General features: G+C 45.7%; 1 protein-coding gene across 2 annotated transcripts in view; it reads right to left on the minus strand.

Moving 5' to 3' along the window:
- Cpm (carboxypeptidase M) overlaps window positions 1–19,851 on the minus strand; it is a 53,741-nt gene extending 33,890 nt beyond the window's left edge. The window contains exons 1-2 of one of the 2 annotated variants that reach the window (XM_051176205.1): window positions 19,715–19,851; window positions 8,290–8,456 (exon numbers count right to left, since the gene is read on the minus strand). In XM_051176205.1, coding sequence (XP_051032162.1) covers window positions 8,290–8,453 — 164 coding nt within the window. In that variant the 5' untranslated portion in view covers window positions 8,454–8,456; window positions 19,715–19,851. Of the gene's footprint in view, window positions 1–8,289; window positions 8,457–8,649; window positions 8,712–19,714 lie in introns of those variants that run through there. The other variant, XM_051176206.1, reaches the window with a different exon arrangement.
- Between the last annotated feature and the right edge of the window lie 3,592 nt (window positions 19,852–23,443).

Raw genomic sequence — 23,443 nt, forward strand, 5'->3', positions numbered from 1 at the left:
CTGGGAAGACACGGGCAACATGCGAACCGTGAACTGAGGTGGAACGGAACCTCTGCAGCCCTCTCTTGCCATCATGGCCTCAGCCCTACTGTTTCTGTGTCCTTGCTGCAATCACAGCCTTGAGTGTGAGTTTATCGTGACTTACAAGTCATTCCAAACAAAAACAAAGACCCAACCAGCCAACTGAAGAGTCCTTCCAGCAAATCCCTAGCGGAGAGTCGCGGGTCCCGGGGTACCTCCTCCTCCTTGTGGCCACTACTCTTAGCTCCCATCCGTCTCAATACTGACTTCTTTTCTCCTTCCTTTGTTGGCTCCGAGCTCTCCCAGACTGTAAATGCTGGTCTGCCCTACAGCTGCATTGCAGCAATCATCTCCCCAAGCTGACAGCAGCCCAGCCCTGACTTAAAACCCTCTCTGCTCTTCACAGCAATTATCAAGACCGGCCTTCCCTTTCATTGGCTTCCCCCTAATAGCAAGTGTGAGGCACAGCAATGTGGAAACACATTCTTTACTGCTACCCTCAACCTCTCATGAGCCTGCAGAAAGGGCTGGCCCTCACCTCCCATCAAGAATCAATTGGCCAAAGATCTTTCTGCATCAGGCCTGGAAGTCTCTGCAACTACCATGATGCGCTAGGATGGCTTACCACAGCCTGAAAACACTTACAAGTATGACTTGCTACGATGGCATTTCCCAGTTTATCTTTCTGGTTCTCAGAAGAGGGATGTGGCTGTATAGACCCACAGGTTATATTTATTACAGTTGACTCCGAAAGAGCAAGGGGAAAAATAAAACGATCATTCTCCACTGTGCAGACCCTTCATGAAATTTAACTCTGTGCCTCTGTGCTATTGGTAAAGTGCAAATTAATCTCCCTTTAAAACATAAGAAAGCTCCGTGAAACCGCTGCATGTTGTACATGAGTCTGTGCCTCCCACGTGACAGCTGCCTACGCTGTCACAGAAGAGAGTGTCCCACTTAAAATGAAAATAGTTACCCTCTCTTTCTCTAACACCACTCTGGTCAGTGTTCATGGGGACCAAGGGCAAAAGAGGGGACAGAACCCTTCAGTCTCTTGGGGAATAATTCAGGTATATTCTTTACTGCTTGAAAGATGGTATATATGGTTTACATTTATGTGCATAGTTTTAAGAGGGTCAGTCTGATGTTCAAACTGCATGTAGAGGGAATTATATGAAATATGATCCTAAATTGTAAGAACTCTTGAGGCGACGCCACCAGAAGACAAGGAGAAAGTCACATTTGAATACAGGTTCCAAACGAAGAAGGTTCACCTCTGTGGACACTGGGGACGGCTTTAGAGGGTGTGAAAATATCTCACAATTAAGTGGAGAGCAAAACAATGTTATTGTCTGTCAATTTGCCTACAGCTGAATTTCCTGGACAGTTCCTTGTACGTTAAAACTGTGAGGGAAAATATTTGTTTTGTACATCAACCTTGTTTTGGGTGTAGGTATTGGATAGGTCTTTCACCTATGGAGGACATTAGAAAATTAGAAAACACAATTTTTCAGCTTGAGTGACTTATTCTGTGCTTCGCTAGTCTCCCACAGACCTAAATCATCCCTTTACTTTCCCCAAAACTCCCCCCAAGGGGGCGGTGCTGTCTTCAATGAGCTCAACAGCTCAAGCTCAAGGTGTCAGCCCCCAGACAAGTATGCTGGCCTACCTTTTTCCGTGTGCTTCCTAACCCAACATGGCGGCCACTGGAGCTAGAGTATGGAATTCAAAGTATTGGTGCAACTATGAATACCGAGAAGGGATCAAAGAATCGCACTGGGGATCACTCTGCTCGTGAAGGATGTTTAATACCCTTGTCAACTCTTAGAATCATAGGGTTCAGGGGCAAGTGGGGACAGGCAGAGGGGCAGAGGCAAGGACAGCTGGGAAACCTTGCAGCAAAAAGGCTGCAAATTCAGTTCTTGGCCAAAACAGATTTTGATTTTAGTCAATCAAGCCTTTGTTACCAACAGTGGATAATTTATTTAATCCCAATTCTTATTTGTAAGAGATTTATTTTAGTGTGAGTGTGTGTGTGAGTGTGTATATGCTGTGTGTGTGTATGTGTGTGTGTGTGTGCTATGTGTGTGTGTGTCAGTGTGTACCCTCAGAAACCTGAAGAGAGCATTGTGTCCTCTAGAGCTGAAGTTCTAGGCAGTGAGTGCTGGGCTCCAGTCCTCTGGAAGAGCAACAAGGGCTCTTAACAGCTGAACTATTTCTTCAGCTCCAGCTCTTGGCACATAAATCAAGGTAGTGATAATAGAGTTGCGTATCACTGTCAGAGTGACCAGGTCTCTCCTCTCTCTCTCTCTCTCTCTCTCTCTCTCTCTCTCTCTCTCTCTCTCACACACACACACACACACACACACACACACACTTCGAGAAAACATAAAAGTTACTTGATGCGGGCTATCACTTTTACTTTTTAAAGTTCCTAAAGTGTTTCTGTATAGAAGTATTTGAGATTCGGAGTGCACAGCTATAAATGAAGCAAAGTAAAATGCTGGCTTATCTTTGGATATTCTGTCTCCATTTCCACTTAAAATATCACACTGGAAGTGCAGAGGATATGTAACGCATTTCCTTACATTTGAAGAAGGTAGTATATTTTTAAGACCCCCGAATAGTTATAAAACATGGCTTTATTGGTTAGGTTTGTTAAAAAGGAAAAGCTTGCTGAGCACATCTGACTAACCCACACGCATGGGCGGTGAGAGGTGAGCCCAGGGCTTAAGTGTTTGTCTTGGGGTTTAGTACTGGATAGGTTAATATTTTCATCACTCTGTATAGGAGCTCAAGCAAATCGGTTTTGGGGAGTGTGTTTGGAAAATGAACAGAATGTGATGAAAACCAACTGTTGTGCTCAAATTTTATATGCATGGCTCATTTTCCCTCCCGGATAAACCACTCGCTAAAGCCTGTCCAGTCAAGAGCAGGAGAGCATGAGAGAGGGCACTTGTAGGCTTGGTCTCCTCGCTGTGGGGCACGAATCTAAGCCGATTCTGGGGAGATTTCTGAACAGCTGAGATGGCACATAGTCTCCAACCAACGTGGAAGTGAGATGTGTGATCCTGGAGAAAGAAGTGAGAAAGAAACCCTCCTCATGCTTTAACCATAACAAAAAGCCACTGCGGTGATCTTTCCAGCTAATCATGGAAGGAGCTATTACAAATAGTGCAACTTTTAGAAGATTCCCCCATATACTATAAATCAATAAATTATTTTAAAATTTAAAATTTAAAATAAATTATTTTAAAAATTAGAGTGTGTGAGTGTGTGTGTGATGTGTGTGTGAGTGTGACTGTGTGTGAGTGTGTGTGATGTGTGTGAGTGTGTGTAAGTGTGTGATGTGTGTGTGTGAGTGCATGATGTGTGTGAGTGTGTGATGTGTGTGAGTGTGTGTGAGTGCGTGATGTGTGTGAGTGTGTGATGTGTGTGTGAGTGTGTGATGTGTGTGAGTGTGTGTGTGTGATGTGTGTGAGTGTGTGTAAGTGTGTGATGTGTGTGTGTGTGTGAGTGCGTGATGTGTGTGAGTGTGTGATGTGTGTGAGTGTGTGGTGTGTGTGTGAGTGTGTGATATGTGTGTGAGTGTGTGATGTGTGTGAGTGTGTGATGTGTGTGAGTGCGTGGTGTGTGTGAGTGTGTGATGTGTGTGTGAGTGTGTGAGTGTGTGGTGCATGTTCGCCACAGCACATATGTCGATGTCAAAAGACAACTTGTAGAGTGTGGTTCTTCCAGGGCTCAGTCTTGAGTCACATCAGGTTTGGCATCAAGTGCCTTTACCAGTGGTGCCATCTCACCAACTCAATGAATTATTTTAAAAAGACTTTTTTTCGTTATATGTACAAAATTATTTGGCCATGCATATCTTACATACACAGCACTGGCTTTGGGTCAGGCTCAGGATACACGGCTGCAACGTTGAGGATCTAAAGGTTGAACTTGGGTACCACGTTTCCAAGGCCTGTCCTTAGCTACGAGGATGCTCAACAAGGCACTGCACATCACGGGAAAAGCTTAGAAATCGACCAAATAGTTATCACTTCCATCGGTGGCGAGGTGTGTCCCCAAAGAGAAAGGAGATGTGCCTGGAAGATTAGCAGGCTCGAATCGCTGCGTACCCAGATGGAGCTACACATCCACGGCACCACACACAGCCTTTTATATGCGTGTTGGGTATGAACTCAGGCCCTTATGCTTGTGTAGCAGGACATCACGGAACAAACCCACTGTGCAGAACCCGAGTTTGAGTCTTCTAATGAACTTCTGCACGAGCCATTCAACATGTTCTCCAGGATAATGCCACTTGAGTCAGTGATGTTGAAATGTTATATTCAAACATTATGAAAATGGAAGGTAGCTGGTAATAGAGTTCCTACCCCTTTACCTTGCAACACTGCTTATTCAGATGAAATAAAGGTTAGAATTAGTAATGGACAAGAGAAGACCCTCAACTCAGATACTGAAAAACTCATGTCAAATGCTCCTTTACTCGTAATAAACAGCTCTTTTTGCTGTAATCTATTGAAAGTCAGCCTTTGCTGGGTGTGATGGCACATGCTTGCAATTCCAGTACTGTGACAGCTGAATTAAGAGGACCTTTGTTGGGGCACAGAGGTCCTTGCACTACAGACCTCCAGAGAAACCAGGAATGTGAATCACGCGGGATTGTCTTTCCAATGGGAAAGATGAAAAACCTGTTCTTCCCTCCAGAAAGCTGAGAGTTGGAAGTGATTGACAGCCTGGGTAATCTGTGTTATCTGTCCGGCCAGCCAGGTCACACCAAGCTCTTACCACCAGGTCTGGAGGTGGCTAGTAATCTAAATAACCCCGATAGCCAGAGGCTCGCCCAAGCTCCACAGCCAGGACCAGAGGTGACTAACAGTCCAGATGACCTCTACGCTATCTGTTTGACCGAGACCAGGCCAGACCCGTAAGCCCTTAAGCTAGTACAGGTAGTGTATGTATCTCTAGAATCCATCTTCTTGGAAGAAATGACATGTACCCTGAGTTGAATTTCAATGTAATTGTGCTTCCTTGTGCAATGGGGATTGTATTACACCAGGAAACTTTTTTCAAAAATATGCTGGGCTTAAATCCATTGGGAATCACCTATTATTAGACTCTCTGAAGTCTGATCCAGGCTGAGGAAGTCAATCTGTGCTGGTTTTCATTCTTACCTCCTTCAGCAGTTTGCTTCGCTGACCACATCTGCAGAGTCCCGCTCAGATCATGTGATTAGGCAAGCCTGTAGTGCTCTGCAGTGAGTTCAAGGCCAACCAAAGCTACATTTAAAACCCTCTTTTAAGACAGCCATGGTGGCACAGACTTTTAATTCCAGCACTCAGGAAGAAGCAGACAGATCTCTGTGAGTTCAAGACCAGCCTGAGCTACAGAGTGAGTTTTTTCAAGGATAGCCAGAGCTATATAGTGAGACCCTGTCTCAATAAACAAACAAAACAAACAAAATCCAAAACCCTTTAAGAAAAAAAGCCCAAAAAACAAAACAAAACAACAAAAAGAGCAAGCAACTGTTCTAAACTGATTTGGTGAGGTGTAGAGAGCTAAGCCTGAGAAATTAATCATAAATATATTTGTATCTGAAAGAGGATGCCTGATGGCAAGCACCGGATGGGATACATCTTTGTTCAACAAATATGCAATTCATTTCGCATGCACATTCCCGCAAGACACACACACACACATACAGATATCGAATATTGTGCCCTTTAAAAATATCCAGACTTGGTGATCAGGTTTGAGCTGTTTCTCTTGTTTGATCTAAGATTTTTCTACACTATGTCAGTAGGTCGTAAGAACTCCTTCAAAGCCTCAAGTCTGACCAAAAAGTACATTTGTGCTCACCTATTGTGTGGGTTTCAATTTTTTAAAAATAAAAGTTCACATCTGGAAAGATGGTTCACTGGTTAAGAGCACTAGCAGCTTCTCCAGAAGACTGGAGTTCAATTCCCAGCACCCACACGGAGGCTCACTGCAGCTAGAACTCCATTTCCAAGGGACACGATGCTCTCTTTGGATTATGTGGGCACTGCATGCATGTAGTGAAACATGCAAGACACACATACATAGAATAAAATTAAATAACCTTAGAAAAGTCAGTTATAAGAGAAGTATGTAAGATATGTTACCAATAGATTTATATCATCATTTATAATAGAAATAACCAAAAAGTATTTCACTGTCCCAAGGAGGCAAGTGACTAAGAAAATACACATAACCAGCATATAAAAATCAAGAGAATTCAAATCACTAGTCCAAATCATATTTACTAAAGATAAATAGTAAGTCAGTGTGAAACAGGAAAAAAGTTAAATCTGTAATTGTGGCAACAGAAATGTGACGGATATTTATGAAACCCAAGATGCATTTGGTCAGTGTTGCATTATGTCCTCTTCTGGAGGAGGTTGTCCATAATAACAGAAGAAAGTAAATCTAGAGTAAAACCTGCTTGCTGAGTGCACACATCCCACACCAGAGGGCAAAATGTCCAGGGGAAGCTTCTTAACTAGTGGGAAGAGCCATGCCTCAGTCATCACACTAAAATGCAGGGGTTACCCTGGCAACCGGTTCCTAGTCACAGGTGTAGTTTAACCCACTACCTGGAACCAGTGACAGATTTGGGATTTTTTTTTTTTTCTGATCCAAGTAATTATTTAGAGACACATTATGCAACACAAACACTTGAGGCTGGTGCCAAAGCTTATTTTTATATGATAACCCCTCTATTCCTTAACCACTAATGTGCATACGAGGCTAAAATCAAAGGCAAGTCTATTGCTTTCGCTATTCCTGTGGTTAGATTTCAGGTGGGACAGATCAGAGTGGCTGAGTCATGTCACAGTCAGAGAGTCCTACCCATCTGTCACAAGCGCCTTGAGTTTGGAAACACAAAAACACATGAGTCGTTTAGTACTTGTATTTCCAGCAACCCATAACCTCATAGTTTCAAAATGATTGAATAGCAGCAAGTTAGATGGGCTGTGCATTTCTTTTATTAATGCATTTAGTATTCTTAAATCTTAAGATTGGTCTACTCTAGCCCTTGGGAAAAATTATTTTGAGAGGTCCAACATATCCACTGATTCAAGACATAAAATTTCACATAACTAACCCCTATAGTTTGGGCTTGTGGAGCCCAAATTACTTCGGATTATGTCTGGCACCAAATTTTTGGCAATGTGGTTTAAAAATAAAACTTCTATTACACAGTCCAAGATTTTTTAAATTGCACGTCAATATTTTTCTGTAACATAAGAACCATGATATTAACCATTAGGAAAAAGTGACTGCTTAGTAATATGGTTAATGAGACTCCCAAATGAGTCGAAAGATCAGTGCTAAAATTTGAACACACCTTCCAAAGCTGAGATCCAAACCGCACGAATTTTACGAATCTTTGATGTCAAGCATTAAGTTTTCTGGTAACCACTTTTGGGTGGAAATCAGTGTAGTAACAGAAACTGAAGGAACAGTAGTGACAGCTGCTAAGTTTGTCCCACTCCAAATGATCTGATGTGGGGTGGGGTTAGGTCGACGATAGAGTGCTTGCCTAACACACACGAGGCCCTGGGTTTTATCTCCAGGAGTGAAATGAAACAAATAAATAAACAAACAAAATCGCCATCTAGGTGACTTGACCAAATTACTTAATTCCTACGATTTACATCTACTTCCGTCACCGAAAATATATAGTTTCTAAATTAAAGCAAAACAAGTGATAACCATGACCATGCCAAGAATGTCATCATTCGTCGCTACTCATCACCCAGCAGTCGTGTCCTTCAAGAGGATATATTCTAAAAGCAGCCTTCGGTCATATAACCGCTTTCTCTCATAACTTTAAGCCGTAGGGCCAAATGCACACACGCATAGAACTCCGCAAGGCTATGGTGGCACTGTCTGGGTTAAAAGCAACTCGAGAAAGCAGTCGTTAACAGTCCCTGTCAGTGTGCAAGGAAGCCAACAAAAAGGGAGAAACTGAGTCAGATTAAATAGACTTCTCAGGAGGATGTCTGAACGAAAACACACCTCCTAGGTAAACAATACCCTCTTCTTTCTTACTCCTTCCCCGATCTAACAAAATCGAACAAAACAAGAAACAGCACAAAACCACCGGCCGGGCAAGTCAAGCTTCACCTGCGTGCGTGGAGCGCGTCCCGGGAGCGTCCCGGACAAGGGGACCACATGCTGCCCTTAAGTAAACTTCTGAACGGGAGCTGAGGGTTGGGGATGTGCGCGGAGGGCGACCTACCTCTCACGGATTTCCCGATGCTGTGCAAGTGCGTGATGGAACTGTAGTTCTGGGCAACGCTCTTTAGGAACGCCTCCATCCCTTCCTGGTGGTGGTATCGGAAATCCAGGGCGGCCACCACGGGCAGCAGAAGCCCCAGCCACAGGCGCGCGAAGTCCATGTCCTAGAGATGGAGAAGGACAGAGCTGCGGAGGGCGGCCCCGGGGGAAGCGCGGCCACCTCCTCCCGGCCCTCGGGGACCACCTGGGCTCCACGCTCCCTCTTCTGGGATGCCAGGGGAAGGCGGCCCCTCGGGGCCGCTCAGCGTGACCCGGAGCCCCGCCACCCGAGTGTCCCTTCCGCGCGCCCCGTCTCACCACTGCCAGGCGCGCGTCTCCGCCCGCCGGCGGCCGCCGGGCGCTCCGGGGAGTTATAGCCCGGCCAGAGGGGCGGTCCCGGGGCAGCCACGCCCGCGCCCACGCCCACCCGGTGCCTTGCCCGCCCCCTGGGGCGGGGTCTCTGCCCTGGCTGCCGGGACTGCGAGCCCCGCGGGGTGTTTGAGGAGCGGGTGGGCGGTGGAGCACCGTCGATCGGTGCCCGCTCCAGTTGCGCGCGCGACCTGTCCTTGGCCACCGCGGCCGGAGACGCTGCACAGTAGCCGCCCACGGCCTCCACTGTGCCGGCCGCGGTGGACACGGGGCCCGCGGTGGGCGCGGGTCACCCGGAGGCCAAACTGGGCCAGGCTTCCAGCCCTGAGCTGTAATTGGGGAAACCTGGGTTTGGGTGGGGTGGGGTGGGAGCTTTTAGGAAGAACTTGTGTGTGAGCTTTAGCCACGCTGTGCACCACAGGAACGTGCCCAACAAAAGTAGGTAGCAGGTGAGCTCTGAGTTAAGTTTTCGACCAGCTCGCGGGACGAAAGCAGAACCACTGTCGCTACTCCGATTCTCCAGGCGAGTTCGGCGCTTCTTCCTAAAGTGCTGCCTTCTGGGAGGAGGGGTGGGCTGTGTTTGCACTAAACAGACACAGATCATGACTGACTGATGAGCAGTGCTTCGCGACTCGTGCTCTGGTGCTCTACAGGACTCTACATACCCTGTCCCAGGCACGGCCCGGTGGATTTGCAGAACCCCGCCAGTGTCTGGTGGAAACAAACTTTAAAAACTACTGATTTGTTACAACACTGGGGAACAGACTTATAAAATAGGGACGACAGGGACCATCCCAAACGGGTTGGGTAGAAGTTCTTCCCGGAGCAAGGAAGGAGGGAGTTACTCTTAAAACGCTCCTTGAGGGTGGGAGAGATGGCTCCGAGGGAAAAGGCTGCTTGGGATGCCAATCTGGCTGCTGGAATTTTAGTCTCAGAGCCCACGTAAAGGTAGGAGGAGAGACCAGACTCCCCAGGCTGTCCTCTGACCTCCACAGGTGCAATGCGACACTTGCTACCTCCCGCCCCACTCCCCACCATGCACATACATAATAACAAAAGATTTAATGGTTTGAAGCAGCGGTTCTCAACATGTGGCCTCGACCAGATAGCATGCTTATCAGATATTTCCGTCATGGTTCACAACACTAGCTAATGTACGGTTATGAAGTAGCAAGGAAAATGACTTTATCGTTGGGGGGCTCCCAACAACATGAGGAGCTGTAAAAGGGTCGCCGGGGTTAGGAAGGCTGAGAACCGCCGCTGTAGTGACACCGTGGCTGGAGCCTGGGGGTCGTGGCTTCACCAGACTGAGGCAAGGATTGCCCTCCCTATTCCAGGAAAGTGAGAAAAAGTTACAATCTCTGCCCTGGAAGTTCACACCAGATAAGAAAAGCTGGTCAGGGGGTGGGGTAGGGAATCAGAGGCCTGAAGTCCTGAAGATTTAGCCCTCAAGGACAATGATGTCACCTAAAGCATGCTGGATTTCTCATCTCATTGCAAGCCTAAACAGAATCCAGAGATCCATCCTGCAATCAGGGTTGAGAATACACTTCTGTGCAGAAGAATAAAAGTTTAACTAATAGAGAAAAATAAAACCCTTGTTTAGGTTTCAGACGTGATCTTCCTTTATCATGAAATGATCAAGGTGGAACCATATCAGTCTAATGGCTGATAATTTGCCGATACAGGAGCATGGGGTTTATGTTTGGGTAAACCTGGCATAAAGCTTACAAAAACAACAACAAAAAGGAAAACCGGATGTTATGGATTGCATAGGAAAGTCCTCCACAGGCTGGGTCATGTCTGGATCATGAGGGCTGACTTCCTTCATCAATGGATCGATCCCCTGGTGTGTGCATAATTGATGGCATTATTTCCAGATGATGAAAACTAAGATTGGGCCTGGGGCATGGCTTTTGTTGTTTCCAGCTTTTTACCTCTTCTCACCCTCTGCTTCCTGTGCGGAAAGAGCTGAGTGGCTTCCTTCTGTCATATGTTCTTACTGTGACAGGCCTCACCACAGCCAAGAGTCTATGTACTTCTGAACCCTCTGAACCTTTGAACCCAAATAAATCTTTTTTCCCCCCCTGTAAGTTGTTTTTCTCAGGTTTTGTCATAGCAACAAAGGCTGATTGACATAGTAGAAGGCAGAAGAAACAACAGCTCTTATGAAATGAAGAACGGGAAGGGACACTAACAGGCAGGTCCTAAAGCAACAATGTAAATAGCCAATAAAAATACTAAATGTTACCAACCTGGCTAGCAATCAAAACGTTACATACTTAAAGGGAATGGTAATGTTTTGTTTTGCTAATCGCTAAGCATGATTTTTAAAAGACTGACAAGGCCAGGAAATGGTATTTCTGTTCTTCCAATTGTGTTATAAACAGTTACCCTTGCAACATAAGCAGGTTGGTTACTACAGTAATTCTGTCTGTGGCAATACTTCCCAGAGACCCTTGGCAATACCTGGAGCTATTTTTGATGGTTATGACTTAGGGAAAGTGTTCTTGGCATCTTATCCTGAGACAGTTGGCGGGGAGGCATTTGCTGTGGAAGACTCTATAGCAGTGATTCTCAACCTTCCTAACGCTGTGACCCTTTAATACAATTCTTCATGTTGTGGTGACCCCCAACCATAAAATTATTTTTGTTGCTATTTTGTAACTGCAGTTTTGCTACTGTTACGAATTGTAATGTAAATGTTTTGTAAATGCAATGTAATGTAAATGTGTTTTCTAGCAGTCTAAGGCGACCCCTGTGAAAGGGTCATTCGACCCCAGAGGGAGTCGTGACCCACAGGTTGAGAACCACTACCTTATGCTCTATGGTGTATAGCGCTGCCCACCTCAGCAAAGAACCATCCAGGCAGAAGTGTCAATCACACGGGGGTGGAGGCATCTTAAGTCAGACTACTATGACCACTCTGCGAGTTATTTTGCAGTCCTAATAATGAAGATAAAGTTATGACTCACTGCCCTGGGAAGGCAGACCATGCAGGGAAAAAAAAAAAAAAAAAAAAAAAAGGCAGATGATGAAAAATAAACCGTGGGAGCTTCAGAGGTCCAACGGATTAAAAACGATTTCTAGCAAAATGCTGAACACTTTTCAAACAGGCCGGTGGTAATCCTTGGGCTGCAGCGTTTTAACTTCCCTTTCTTTAAGAAGAAAACAAAACGGTGTATTTGCTTGTGTGTGGGTGTGTCTGTCTTTAGTAGCAGAGCAGTGCAGGCACCCTCTCTGCTCATCTTCACTCTGGGCATTGCTTCCTTTGCTACACAGGAGTTCCATGTTTTCCATGTAGTCACCTATTTTTGTGTGTGTGTGTGTGTGTGTGTGTGTGTGTGTGTGTGTGTGTGTGTGTGAACAACAATCAGTTCAGGCCACCATGAAATTTCTGGGGTTCAAACTCAGATCTTCAAACTGGCATCAGGCACCTCTACGCACAGAGCCATCCCTTTTACATACATGTTCTTATGTGCAATGCTGTCCCTGTTGCTCATTTTTTTGCTTTTGTTACCTGTGTTTTTAGGGTCCTTTCCAAGAAATCCGTGCCAAATCCAATGGTTCCCTGCTCTCTTCTTCTTTTATCATTTTAGGGCCTAAGCGTAGTTGTTAATTGCTTTGAGTAAGCTTTTGTACATGGTGCACAGTATGGGTCTACATTCATTCCTTTTGGATATGGAGATACGGTGTCCCCAGCGCCACTGAGCAGGGGGCAGTCTTCCCTCCCAACACTGTGTCACCTTTGTCCCCTTGTCACAGATAATCTGACTGTATTGATGAGGGTTGCTTTTTGAACTATCTGTTGTACTCTCCTGCTCTTCAGGTCTTGTGCTTACAGCCATACCATGCTGTTTTGATTACTGTAGCTTTGTACTATGTTTTGAAGCCACCAAGTTCTTTCTACATCTTTGTTTTCCCTTTTCAGGTTCATTTTGACAACTTGGAGTTTAGGAATTATATATATATATGTATGTATATATCTATGTATATTGTGCAGAGTATTTGTACAATGGTGCACAAGTGGCTTTGGCTATTGTCATATGAAAGTGACTTTTAATGACCACTAAGGTAGTTGATGGCTGATCTTTGTACGCTTGTCTTAGTTTCTCTTCTATTGCTGTGGTAAACACCATGACCCAGCACAACTTGGGGAGGAAAGGGTTTATTTCCATTTGCAGGTTAGAGTACATCTTGAAGGGAACTCAGGACAGGAACTCAAGGCTGGAGGCAGGAACTGAGGCAGAGGCCATGGAAGAACTCTGCTTCCTGTATTGCTTCCTATGGATTGGTCAGCCTGCCTTGCTTGTTTGCTTGTTTTGTTTTGTTTTTAGAGACAGGGTCTCTCTGTAGCTTTGGAGCCTGTCCTGGAACTCGCTCTGCAGACCAGGTTGGCCTCTAACTCTCAGAGATCCATCTGCCTCTGCCTCCCGAGGGCTGGGATTAAAGGTGTGCACCACCAATGCCCGGCCAGCCTGCTTTCTTATTCAACCCAGGACCACATGTCCGTGGCAGCGTGGCCCACCTTGTCTGGACTCTCCCACAACTATCATTAATGAAGAAAATGCCCCAAAGGCTTGTCTAGAGGCCAATCATATAGAATTATTTTCTCAAGTACGACTCCTTCTCCAAACAACTCTAGTTTGTGTCAGTTTGACAGAAAACTAGACAACGTGTCTCATATTTAATGAAATGGTAGCAAAGCCTCTGTGTATTTCCCATTTGCTGGCCTGAATGGGTGACGCGGGCATTCTACATGACTATTATACTCCGATGTCAGGGACATACTAGCCTAGACTACACAGAAGGGAGCGAAGTTTATTTACAGCTGAGCAGTGGCCAAACATAGTAGATACTCAAGGTGCCCTAAAGAAAAACAAGGAGAAAGAGGGCCCCACCCAAAGTTATAGCTCCACCTGTTACATCCAGTCACAGCAACAAGTAGTTACAGTCTCGGGATATAACGCCCTTAAGTGCCTTTGTTTGTTTGTTTGTTGTCTTTTATGTGAAACAAGGAAAATTGTAGTTTTAGTTTTGCTTATTTTTTTTGTGCTAGAGGACTGAACCCAGGATGTTCTCTGAGCTGCATGGCCGGCTCTGCACACGGCTACCAAATGAAAAAGACTGCAGGCAAGGGACATTTGAGCAGCGACTTGCAGAGTGAAATCTCGGTAATTGTCGCCCAATAGGAGTCTGCGGGTGCTGCCTCATTACACAGCCGTCCTTTCTCATTCCCAGGACTTCAGTGTGTATCAGCCCATTTCATTCTCACAGCCATATGAGTCACGTGTACTTATCTCCCCCGCTCCATGGGTGAAGAGTGTTACTACAGGACATCCCCCTTAAGCCCGTAGTGCTCCTGCATGTCCTGGCCGACTGTGCCAAGAACGGAACCCTATACACCATTCCTTGGAGCTGTGTCACCTGCGGCCTTGAGATGAAGTAATGCCTTCTTCTAGGACAAAGAACTATGTGGTTGCTGTTTCTTATAGAGGGGGCTGGCAAGATGGCTCAACAGGTAAAGGAGCTTGCAGCCAAGCCTGATGACCTGAGTTCAATCCCCAGAACCCACGTGGTAGGAGAGCTTGTCCTCTGGCTGCCACAGGTATTCCATGGCAAGGCTAACAAGCTCAGCTCTTTGGGGTGCTTTATAAACCCTTGCACCTGTATCACACACCTGGGGCCTTCCCCTGCAGGACTCAGAGGCAAAGCAAATAGCTCAGGGTGCCTGCAGGAGATGAATGACAACTGCTCTCAACCAGGAATCTCGCTGACTAACTTCTTAACTCCAGCAAGTCTCACACCCTGAAAGGGGAGTACTGTGGTCACGTGCCAATGTTTCTGCTTGATTGGAAGCGCTGTGAGATGGAAACTCATCTGTCTCTGTTTCTTTGCGTGGAGAAGAGAGCAGATGCAGTGCAAGACCATACCCATTTCTTGTTGGATGACTGTTTCAGATGATCAGTGATGTCATTTACCTAACTCAGAGTGATCCCCCTGCCAGGCCAGAACTTACATATGCAAATGTACAAATTGCACATCTGTATAATTTACATATATTTCTCATAAGACCTTCCTAAAGAGCTTAGAAGGAAGAGGGTATTATTTCCATCTTTACAAATGAGCATTAAGCGATTAAGAAAATGCACCCATGGTCACTTAGCCAGCCAATGGCACAGTCAAGACTGAGTCCCCCTTTGATAAAAATCTAAAATCCAGGGTTGGAGAGATCAACGAGCAGGTAAGAGCACTGCCTGGTTCTCCAAAGGCCTGAGTTCAAATCCCAACAACCACAAAGTGGCTGACAACCATCTATAATGAGATCTGGTGCCCTCCTCTGGCATGCAGGCACACATGTAGGCAGAACATTGTATACATAATAAATAAATAGCACTTAAAAAAAAACTCAGATCCATTGCTTATGAATAACTCATCTAACATGACAAAGAAAATTCACTTTATATATATTTAATATATATCTTAAAATTAAATATAACAAACTTACAAAATATCTGTTATGAATATTATAACACATATACTATCTTCATATATATTAAGACAGTCTTATTGTGGTTCTATACACACAAAGCGTAGAGTCTATTCGTTTCTATTTTTGTGTATGTGTGTATGTTTGTGTGAGTGTATGTCACATGGGTACTGGTGCTCCTGGGAGCACAGGGGTATTGGGTTTCTCTGGGGCTGGAGTCCCGTGTAGTTGTGGGCTGTGGGTAATAGCAATTGAGTCCTGGTTCTCTAGAAGAGCAAGCCAGAGCACATCAGCCATCTCTTCAGCCCCTCTGTGGTTATATATTTGTTATTCCTGAGGTCTTTCTGGGCTTAGGGCAATGATCTTAGGCCCAGTTCTCCTGGTCTCCCCCTCAGTGCTGGGGCTGGGTTGTTGTTGTTTTTTTTTTTTCAAATGAGGACCCCCTCCTCCCAAATCAGATATCTACTGTCAAACCAGATCTGTTAAGTTCTATCGAAAGGAAAGAAGAATGCATCATTATGATGCTCTAGAATGGACAGCTCACTATTTTCAGTCAGAGAGATGAAAATCGTTAGTGAAAGCCAGACACTTCGAGACCAAGTCTGTTCCCTGACTTCCACAGATTGTCCCTCGATATCATGAAACAGATTTTTGATTTAACTCAAACCCTCTCTACTTAAGACAAGAACGCAACAGTTTCTGCTATATGACTATAAAAATTTGTTCCATTATCTTTTTTATTGTCTTTCGTGTGAGTGTGTCTTTCAGAAGGAGCTCTGTAGAAACTGTGACTGTGTTTCCTGTTTGCTATAACTTGTCTGCCGAAATTCAAACAGAGCAGTTCTTCTGTTTTTTTGGGTGAGCAACTGTCAGTAGGGTAGCATTCCTACAGTAATTGAGTTCTGATGGACTTCTGGATAATTTTGATGGTACACAGGAAGAAGTAAATGGATTGAAAGTACTACCTGAGTCTTTAAAAAGTCACATTTAGTTGTGAAGGAAAATAATAATAGTGATAGCCATAATAATGATGGTGAACCGCAGTGATTGTGAAAGCATCCATTATCACTCTGTTTGTGGTCTCCCTTCAGGGTTACGTCACTGTGGGAGTGCACCTTTTTCTGTCCTGCTCTGCTCTCTTACACTCTTTCACCCACCAATTATTTATTACTTACTCCGTGCCAGCTAAGTATTGCCCAGGGAGTACCATGGGGAGCATCACAAGCTAAATCCCTGCCTTCGTGTAGCCTACAGTCTACAAGAGCCAACGTCTCCCTTTGGCAACCTCACACTCTAAGAAACCTGTGGTCTTTCTTGGGTGAGTGTGTTAACATTACTTTCTGCCTCTATGCCCACCCTTATTGTTTTGCACTGTATTTGAAGCTACATGGAGTAACTTAGACACAGCATTTTATTTTTGGTTGTGAGACTAGCCTGTAACGGCTGAGCCATCTCTCCAGCCCAGATGCAACATTTTATTTTTACCTGCAGTGGAGCAAAGTTTTAGTGTAGTCCCTGTTTGACCTGCCCATCAACTGAAAAAAAAAAAATCTACTCTAACTCTGGAGGATGCCCAAGTAAAGCACCGGCAGCCGAGTATTGCTTTGTTTCTTCTATAGCCTCCCTATCAGAGTTCAGTGTACCCTTGGGGGCCTATAACTGCTACTCCAGAAAGGACACAGAATTATACATAGTAACCAAATGGAGCATTGTTAAAACTTTGCTTTGACCAGGTCAATAGATGATACACAGTAACTGGTAGTTTGACTGTAATCCCAAGGGGGAGTGGCGCCATTAGGAGGTGTGGCCTTGCTGGAGGAAGTGCTTCACTGTGAGGGAGGGCTTTGAGGTCTCTTTTGCTCAAGCTTTCCTCAGTTTGACAGACCACTTCCTGTTGCCTGCAAGATGTAGGATGTTCAGCTCCCTTTCCAGCACCATGACTGCCTGCATGCAGCCATGTCCCACCATGATGGTAATAGATTGAGCCTCTGAACTGTAAGTGAGCCCCCTCGCCAATGAAACGTTTTCCCTTATAAGAGTTGATGTGGTCATGGCGTTTCTTCACAGCAATAGAAACCCTAACTAAGACAGCAACCAAAATAGTTCATTGCTAAAAGCAAAACCTATGGAAACATGATGCCATAGGTTACTCCCTGGCACTCTGTTTGTGACTGCCCTATCTTTGAATAAGTCATTTAATTTCTATGTTCTTTCAGGTATTCGTCTATAGGATGGACTGAATTGTGATACAGACTTCATAGGACTTAGAAATCACATCATATTGCAGGTATTAAATGAGTTAATGTAAAGAGTTTAGGAAGCTCAGTCTGACATATCATAACCATCTCATAGATCCCAAACTGTTACTGTTATATATTTGGCAGCCTGCCTGCCCACCCCCCTTCCTGCCCTTCAGGGACTTGGTAGCAGCAGCTTATGCCATCACCCATTACCGCCCGGTGCAGCCCATAGCCACTGTCGCTGCGAGTTGTGTAGAGTTGCATAGCGACAGACAGACAGCCCCTTTAAAAGTCCTGGCTCTGATTTAACCTATGGATTAATCATGGGATGGACTTATAATATTGTCTTAGTTTCTTCTGCTGTTCCTGTGATAAAATATCCTGCCAAAGGAGGAGGGCGGAAGGGGAGAGAGGAGGGGGAGAGGGGAGTGGGGGGAAACGTATAGCTCAATTAAAGAAAAAAACAAAACCTTGCCAAAGGCACCTTTCAGGACAGAAGGTTTGTTCCAGCCCACAGTTGCAGATTACAATTCATCTCAGCAAGGAAGTTACAGGACAGGGGCTTGAAGAAACCTGCTACATTGTATCCACAGTTAAGAAGCAGAGAAAGCTAAATACTTGTTGCTCAGCTCACTTTCTCTATTTCATACAGTCCAGGATCCCAACTAGGAAACAGCCACATTCACAAATAAGACAGGTCTTCCCAGGGCAAGATAGTACAAAGGTTCCTCCATCTTGTATTCTTGCTGAGGCCATTGCGTTTAACTACAATTGTTAACTGCAAGTCCTTGATTGTGAGCCCTGTGAAGTTACCCGACTCTATTCTAGGATCCCAAGGTCGAGATGTCCCAGATAACTTAGCTTTTATCAAATGGCCTGCTTGTGCAGAACACACCCTCTTCCAGATAACCACTTATCTTAGCTTCTGCTTAACTGCTTGCTTGCACAACCTTCCCCCACCCCCACCCCCACAGCTGCCAAGAGAGATAATCAGGATGTGGATTTTGCCTTAAGGAGCGCCTTACTCTAAATGCTGGGCGATTGTATCAAATTGAGTACACCGACCATCACAAATATGATGGTATTGTTGAGATGGTGAAAAATGGATGGGGCTGAAATGGAGGACATAGGTCCCTAGCGGCTTGACAGTGCCTTGGCTCCTTCCTGTATTTCTTAGCTCTGCCTCCTGTCCATATGATGTGGGTTGACCTACCACCTACTCCCCACAATGATAGAAGGAAAGTTCTGAAGCTGTGAGCAGAAGAAATTCTTTCTCCCTTAGGTTGTTTCTGTCAGATACTGGTCTCCATGGTGACAGACTGAGGTGGCAGTTGTGGGCATACACAACCCTCTAGCAACTGGTAAGCCACCAAAGGCAAGAAACAGACTATTAATTACCATATGCTCCACCAGGCCAACACATTAGTTTGCACATAATGGAAGCCACTCTGGGTTTGAGAACAGGTTGTAGAGTTAAACAGATAAGGATTAAAAACACAAGAGGTGGACATGACCATGGGCTTGGTGTGCGGAGCTGTAATTATGTATTCACCACGCAGCATACATCTACACTTGCAATGTCTCAGTTTTAGTCCCGTGCAGTTCCTCCTTTCCAAAGGGAGATGAAAGACAGTATCTGTAGCATATGGATGCTGTGGGGACTAAATGCATTTGTCGTGTAAAGCACTCAACAATATGCTTGGCTGTCAGGAAATGTTATTAGTGGAGGCTGTGTGGCAGAGGGGCTTGAGAAGGGTGCTAACATGGGTGAACGCTGCAAACGGGGAATCAATGGGAGATTAATATATTACATACCATTCTATCAACGGTATACAATTGGGTGTCAGGGAGAGGAAATCTTATTTTAATTTTTAATAGCAAAGAAACTAGGAAAGGGAAGCCGAGGGTGGTGTATGCCTTTAATCCCAGCACTCGAGGCGGAGGCAGGTGGATCTCTGTGAGTTCAAGGCCAGCCTGGTCTAGCTACCACATTCCAGACTATCTAGGGCCATATAGTGAGACCATGTCTCAAAACAACACACACACACACACACAATTAGAAAAGGGAATGAAGTCGGTTTGTACTGTATCTCTTAGACTAACAGGAGCTAGGGTTTCTAGAAGTCCCTTGCCTGTAGACTTGGGTGTTATTTGCTTCACAAAAGACCCTGTGCCCATGGTTTGGGAGGAGGGAGTGCAGTGTCAACTCTCCTTATTCCCAGAAGATCAGGGCAGGGCACGGGACTGTGGCGGCTGGGCCACTGACAGCTCTTTGTGGCCTTACCTGGTTGGCGTTTGGTGGCAGGTTCCTGCAGATCCTACCAGATTTCCTTCACCATCTGGGCCCCTGGGCCAAGGTGTGTTTGCTCTTGACAAAGTGGTCTGTAGCACCTGGAAGCTACATTCAGATGGAGGTTGGAGATGGAGAGATGCCAACATGGTTTCCAGCCCATCATGAAGAGTCCCAGCTCACCCCCGTGGCTCTGGTTCCTCTTTGAGGTTACTTCATGCCCAGCCTCCTTAGCCAATTACTTGCCAGGCTGACTGTAAGGCTCTGGTAGTGGACAAAGAAGCAACAGACCTGCATAGAACAGGAGTTTCTGCTACAGCACAAGGTCCAGTCCTCAGAAACAAATCACGGTGAATCATCCCTGATGGTTTTGCCTCTCAGATTAAAGTCGTGATGGAGCAAGGATGTCAAGCCGATAACCTGGCTGCATCCTTTCCCGCGTGTGACCTTAGGCAGCATCTCTGGGCACTGGAGTGTTCCTTCTAGGACTATTGTGATACAACAAAGGGAAATCACTCAACAATGGCCAGTATCCAAGAGGAAGTTGGTTCCCCTTTCTGGCTGCCAGGTTTGCGGAGGTTCATTGGAGAACAAGGAAGGTTCTGCTCATACACTGGTGTTAGTGAGGGACACAAGCATGTTAATGCACTGTGGGTCGCATGGCCAGAAGATGGGAAGAGTAGCTTTGCCTTGCGATGCTGAGTCGGGGCAAGAATGGCACCCTGAGAAGGGATATTCTTAGTTTGAATCTGAAATGACCTCCCCACGTTTTCAAGCATCTGCTCCCCAGCTGGTCGTGTAATTCTGGGGGATCCCGAGGACCCTTTAAGACGCAGGGATGCTGGAGGACTGCGACACTTCGTCTCCAACTGCTGCTGCTCTGAGCTTCCTGGCGGTCGCATCGCCATGCCCCTGCTGACACAGACTGAGCCACGCCACCCTGTCTTTCTGCTGTGATGGGTGGATACCTCTGAAACAGTGAGACAACACAAACCTTCCCCAAACTGGGCTATTTCTGTCAGATGTTGGGTCCACAGTGGCACAGTGATAAGTCCTAGCAATGCAGACACACTGAGATCTGAGGCCAGGCGAAGCAGGAGGCCAGACCCTGACACTTCTTGTCATCTTTGTGCTTCAGATCACATCTGCCGAGTGCTAGCCACATCCCTGACACTGGTGGATCTTGTGTCCAAAGGAGGAGGTAGAGATGGAGGCCAGGAGAAGGCCAGGGTCCAGGCAAGCAGAGCGAGGACAAGAACACTAAAGATTAAAGATAGACTCCCGACAAGACTGTCAAGACCTCCTGGGCTGGAGTGGGAAGAGGGAGCGCTGTTGTCCGGCAAAGGGTGGGGACAAAGAGCAGACCCATCTGCGTTGTTAGGTGTGTGCCAGTGAGGTCTTGGAGTAGCCCTGGCGGGGAGGGGGAGCTGTGACCAGCATGGGCCTCTGTGGAACCGGTGCTGTTTCTCTGCCCTATAGTGCATTCATGCCCTCCAGCCCTGCGGTGCTGAGCGGGCTCGGAGGGACAAAAGGTCTTTCTAGCCCAGTGATGACTGGGCAGTGTTTTCAGGAGCCATCCATGGCACTTGAAGACTGCTTTAAGGTCAGGGGTGTTATATTTTAAAAATATGTCTGACAGATGGATCAGGGAACAGGATATAAACATGATCTTCCTTTTGTTTGGTTTGCTTTTGGAGACGACACTTCATGTCGTCCCCACAGCTTGGAGGCTACTCTAGGGCCTAATCCTAATCCGGCCTCAAACTCAGGTTTTCCAGCTTCTGCTGGGTTACAGGTATGCACCATAGCACATTCGGCCTTATATCACACTTTTTAAAAACTAATTTATCTAATCTTGTTTTATGGATATTGGCATGAGTGTTTCAGATCCCCGGGAACTGGAGTTACAGACAGTTGTGAGCTGTCATGTGGGTGCTGGGAATTGAACCCAGGTCCTCTGGAAGAGCAGCCTGTGCTCTTAAACACTGAGCCATCTCTCCAGCCCTCCATATTTTTTGTAATATTCTTGTTTTGTTTGTTTGGGCCTAGGGCCTTAGGAATGCTAGGCAAGCACCCTATCATTGAGTCAAATCTCTAGCCCTGCGATGTTTTCCTAAAGGATAAAAATCTAAGTTTTAAAACTTCCTGTTTCTCCCTCAGACCCACATCAGATGTTTCCTTGTCCCTTTGTCCTTACTGGGCATACGTGGGAGGAAAAGGTCGGGAGATTACATAAAGACCCAGGTCCCAGCTGAGGCCTGAGCTTGCTCTGCATCGAACGGCTCTTTGCTCCCAGTGGTTTTTTGTTTGTTTGTTTCATTTCCTTCAATTTTTTTCTTTTTTAAAAAATGGATTTACTTTTTTTTTTTTGGAGACAGGGTTTCTCTGTATTGCTTTGGAGCCTGTCCTGGAACTCGCTGTGCAGAACAGGCTGGCCTCGAACTCACAGAGATCTGCTGGTCTCTGCTGGGACTAAAGGCGTGCGCCACCACCGCCGTGTTTATTTTACTTTTTTATTTGCATACCCATCCCAGTTCAGCCATCACCCCTCCCCCCTTCCTGATGGGGGACGCCCTTCTGTATACATGCTTCTCTTATTGGTTGATGAATAAAACACTGATTGGCTGATTGGCCAGGCAGGAAGTACAGGCAGGGCTAGGAGATGAGGAGGAATCTGGGAAATATAGGCAGCCGGAGTCGCCATGTAGAACCCAGGAAGAGAGGATGTGCGAGGCATTCTCCAGTAAGCCAAGACCAAGTGAAAATACATAGATTAATAGAAAAGGGTTAATAATTAAGACAGAGCTAGTCAATAAGAAGCCGTAGTCATTGGCCAACAGCTTTATAAATAATATAAGTGTTGTGTGTTGATTTGGGGATCCAAGGCTTTCCCTCACCCCACTCCTTATCTGCTCCTCTGAGAGGGTATGACCTCCCATGGGGAGTCAGTAAAGTCTGTCCCATTGGATGATGAGGCCTGATCAAGCCCCACCCAACCAGCCACCCACCCACTGTGTCTATGCTGAGCAAGGTATCTTTCCATAGGAAATTTTGGGCTCCAAAAAGCCAGTTCATGCACTAGGGATAGATCCTGAACCTACTGCCAGTGAAGGCCACAGTTTTTCAATAATCTTTTTTTGGACAGTATTCATCCTGTGACCCTTTGCTTATATTTCTTATTTATTCCAACATATTCTAAAATGTTTCCAAACTCGTTTATCTAGCTGTGTGCCCAACATGCTCTTTACCATCATTTTAAATGTATTCACACATCCCCTGATACCGACTGCCTTCTACCTCCATGTGTAGATTGCTAACCCACACAGATGGAGTCCCTCTCCTTATTACTGTGGCAGCCAGCCTGGTGACAGAGAAACATCTTGTGAGCTTCTGAAGGCACTGATTGCTTGTGACTCATTTCTGTCTCCTTGGGAGCAAGCACGGGCAGCTCTTCCTAGCTTCTCACCAAAAATATTCGTGGAATGAAATGGAACATGACTCGAGTTCAGTAGCAACTTGTGTACAAATCACATAAAAGAGGGCTGTAATTCCAGACAAGTGTTTTGTTAAGTTGTGGGGGTTTGTTATATCAGGGATTTGGTAACCACTGCCCCGCGTTTATGGTTGTTTCCTTAGCATTACAACATAGATATTCACCAGGCATGGTTTATTCCCATCCAGTTTTTCTATATTTTGTTCAGCTTTTTTTTTTACAATTGCTTT

The sequence above is a fragment of the Phodopus roborovskii genome, unplaced genomic scaffold (assembly GCF_943737965.1).
Source record: "Phodopus roborovskii unplaced genomic scaffold, PHOROB, whole genome shotgun sequence".
NCBI lineage: Eukaryota > Metazoa > Chordata > Mammalia > Rodentia > Cricetidae > Phodopus > Phodopus roborovskii.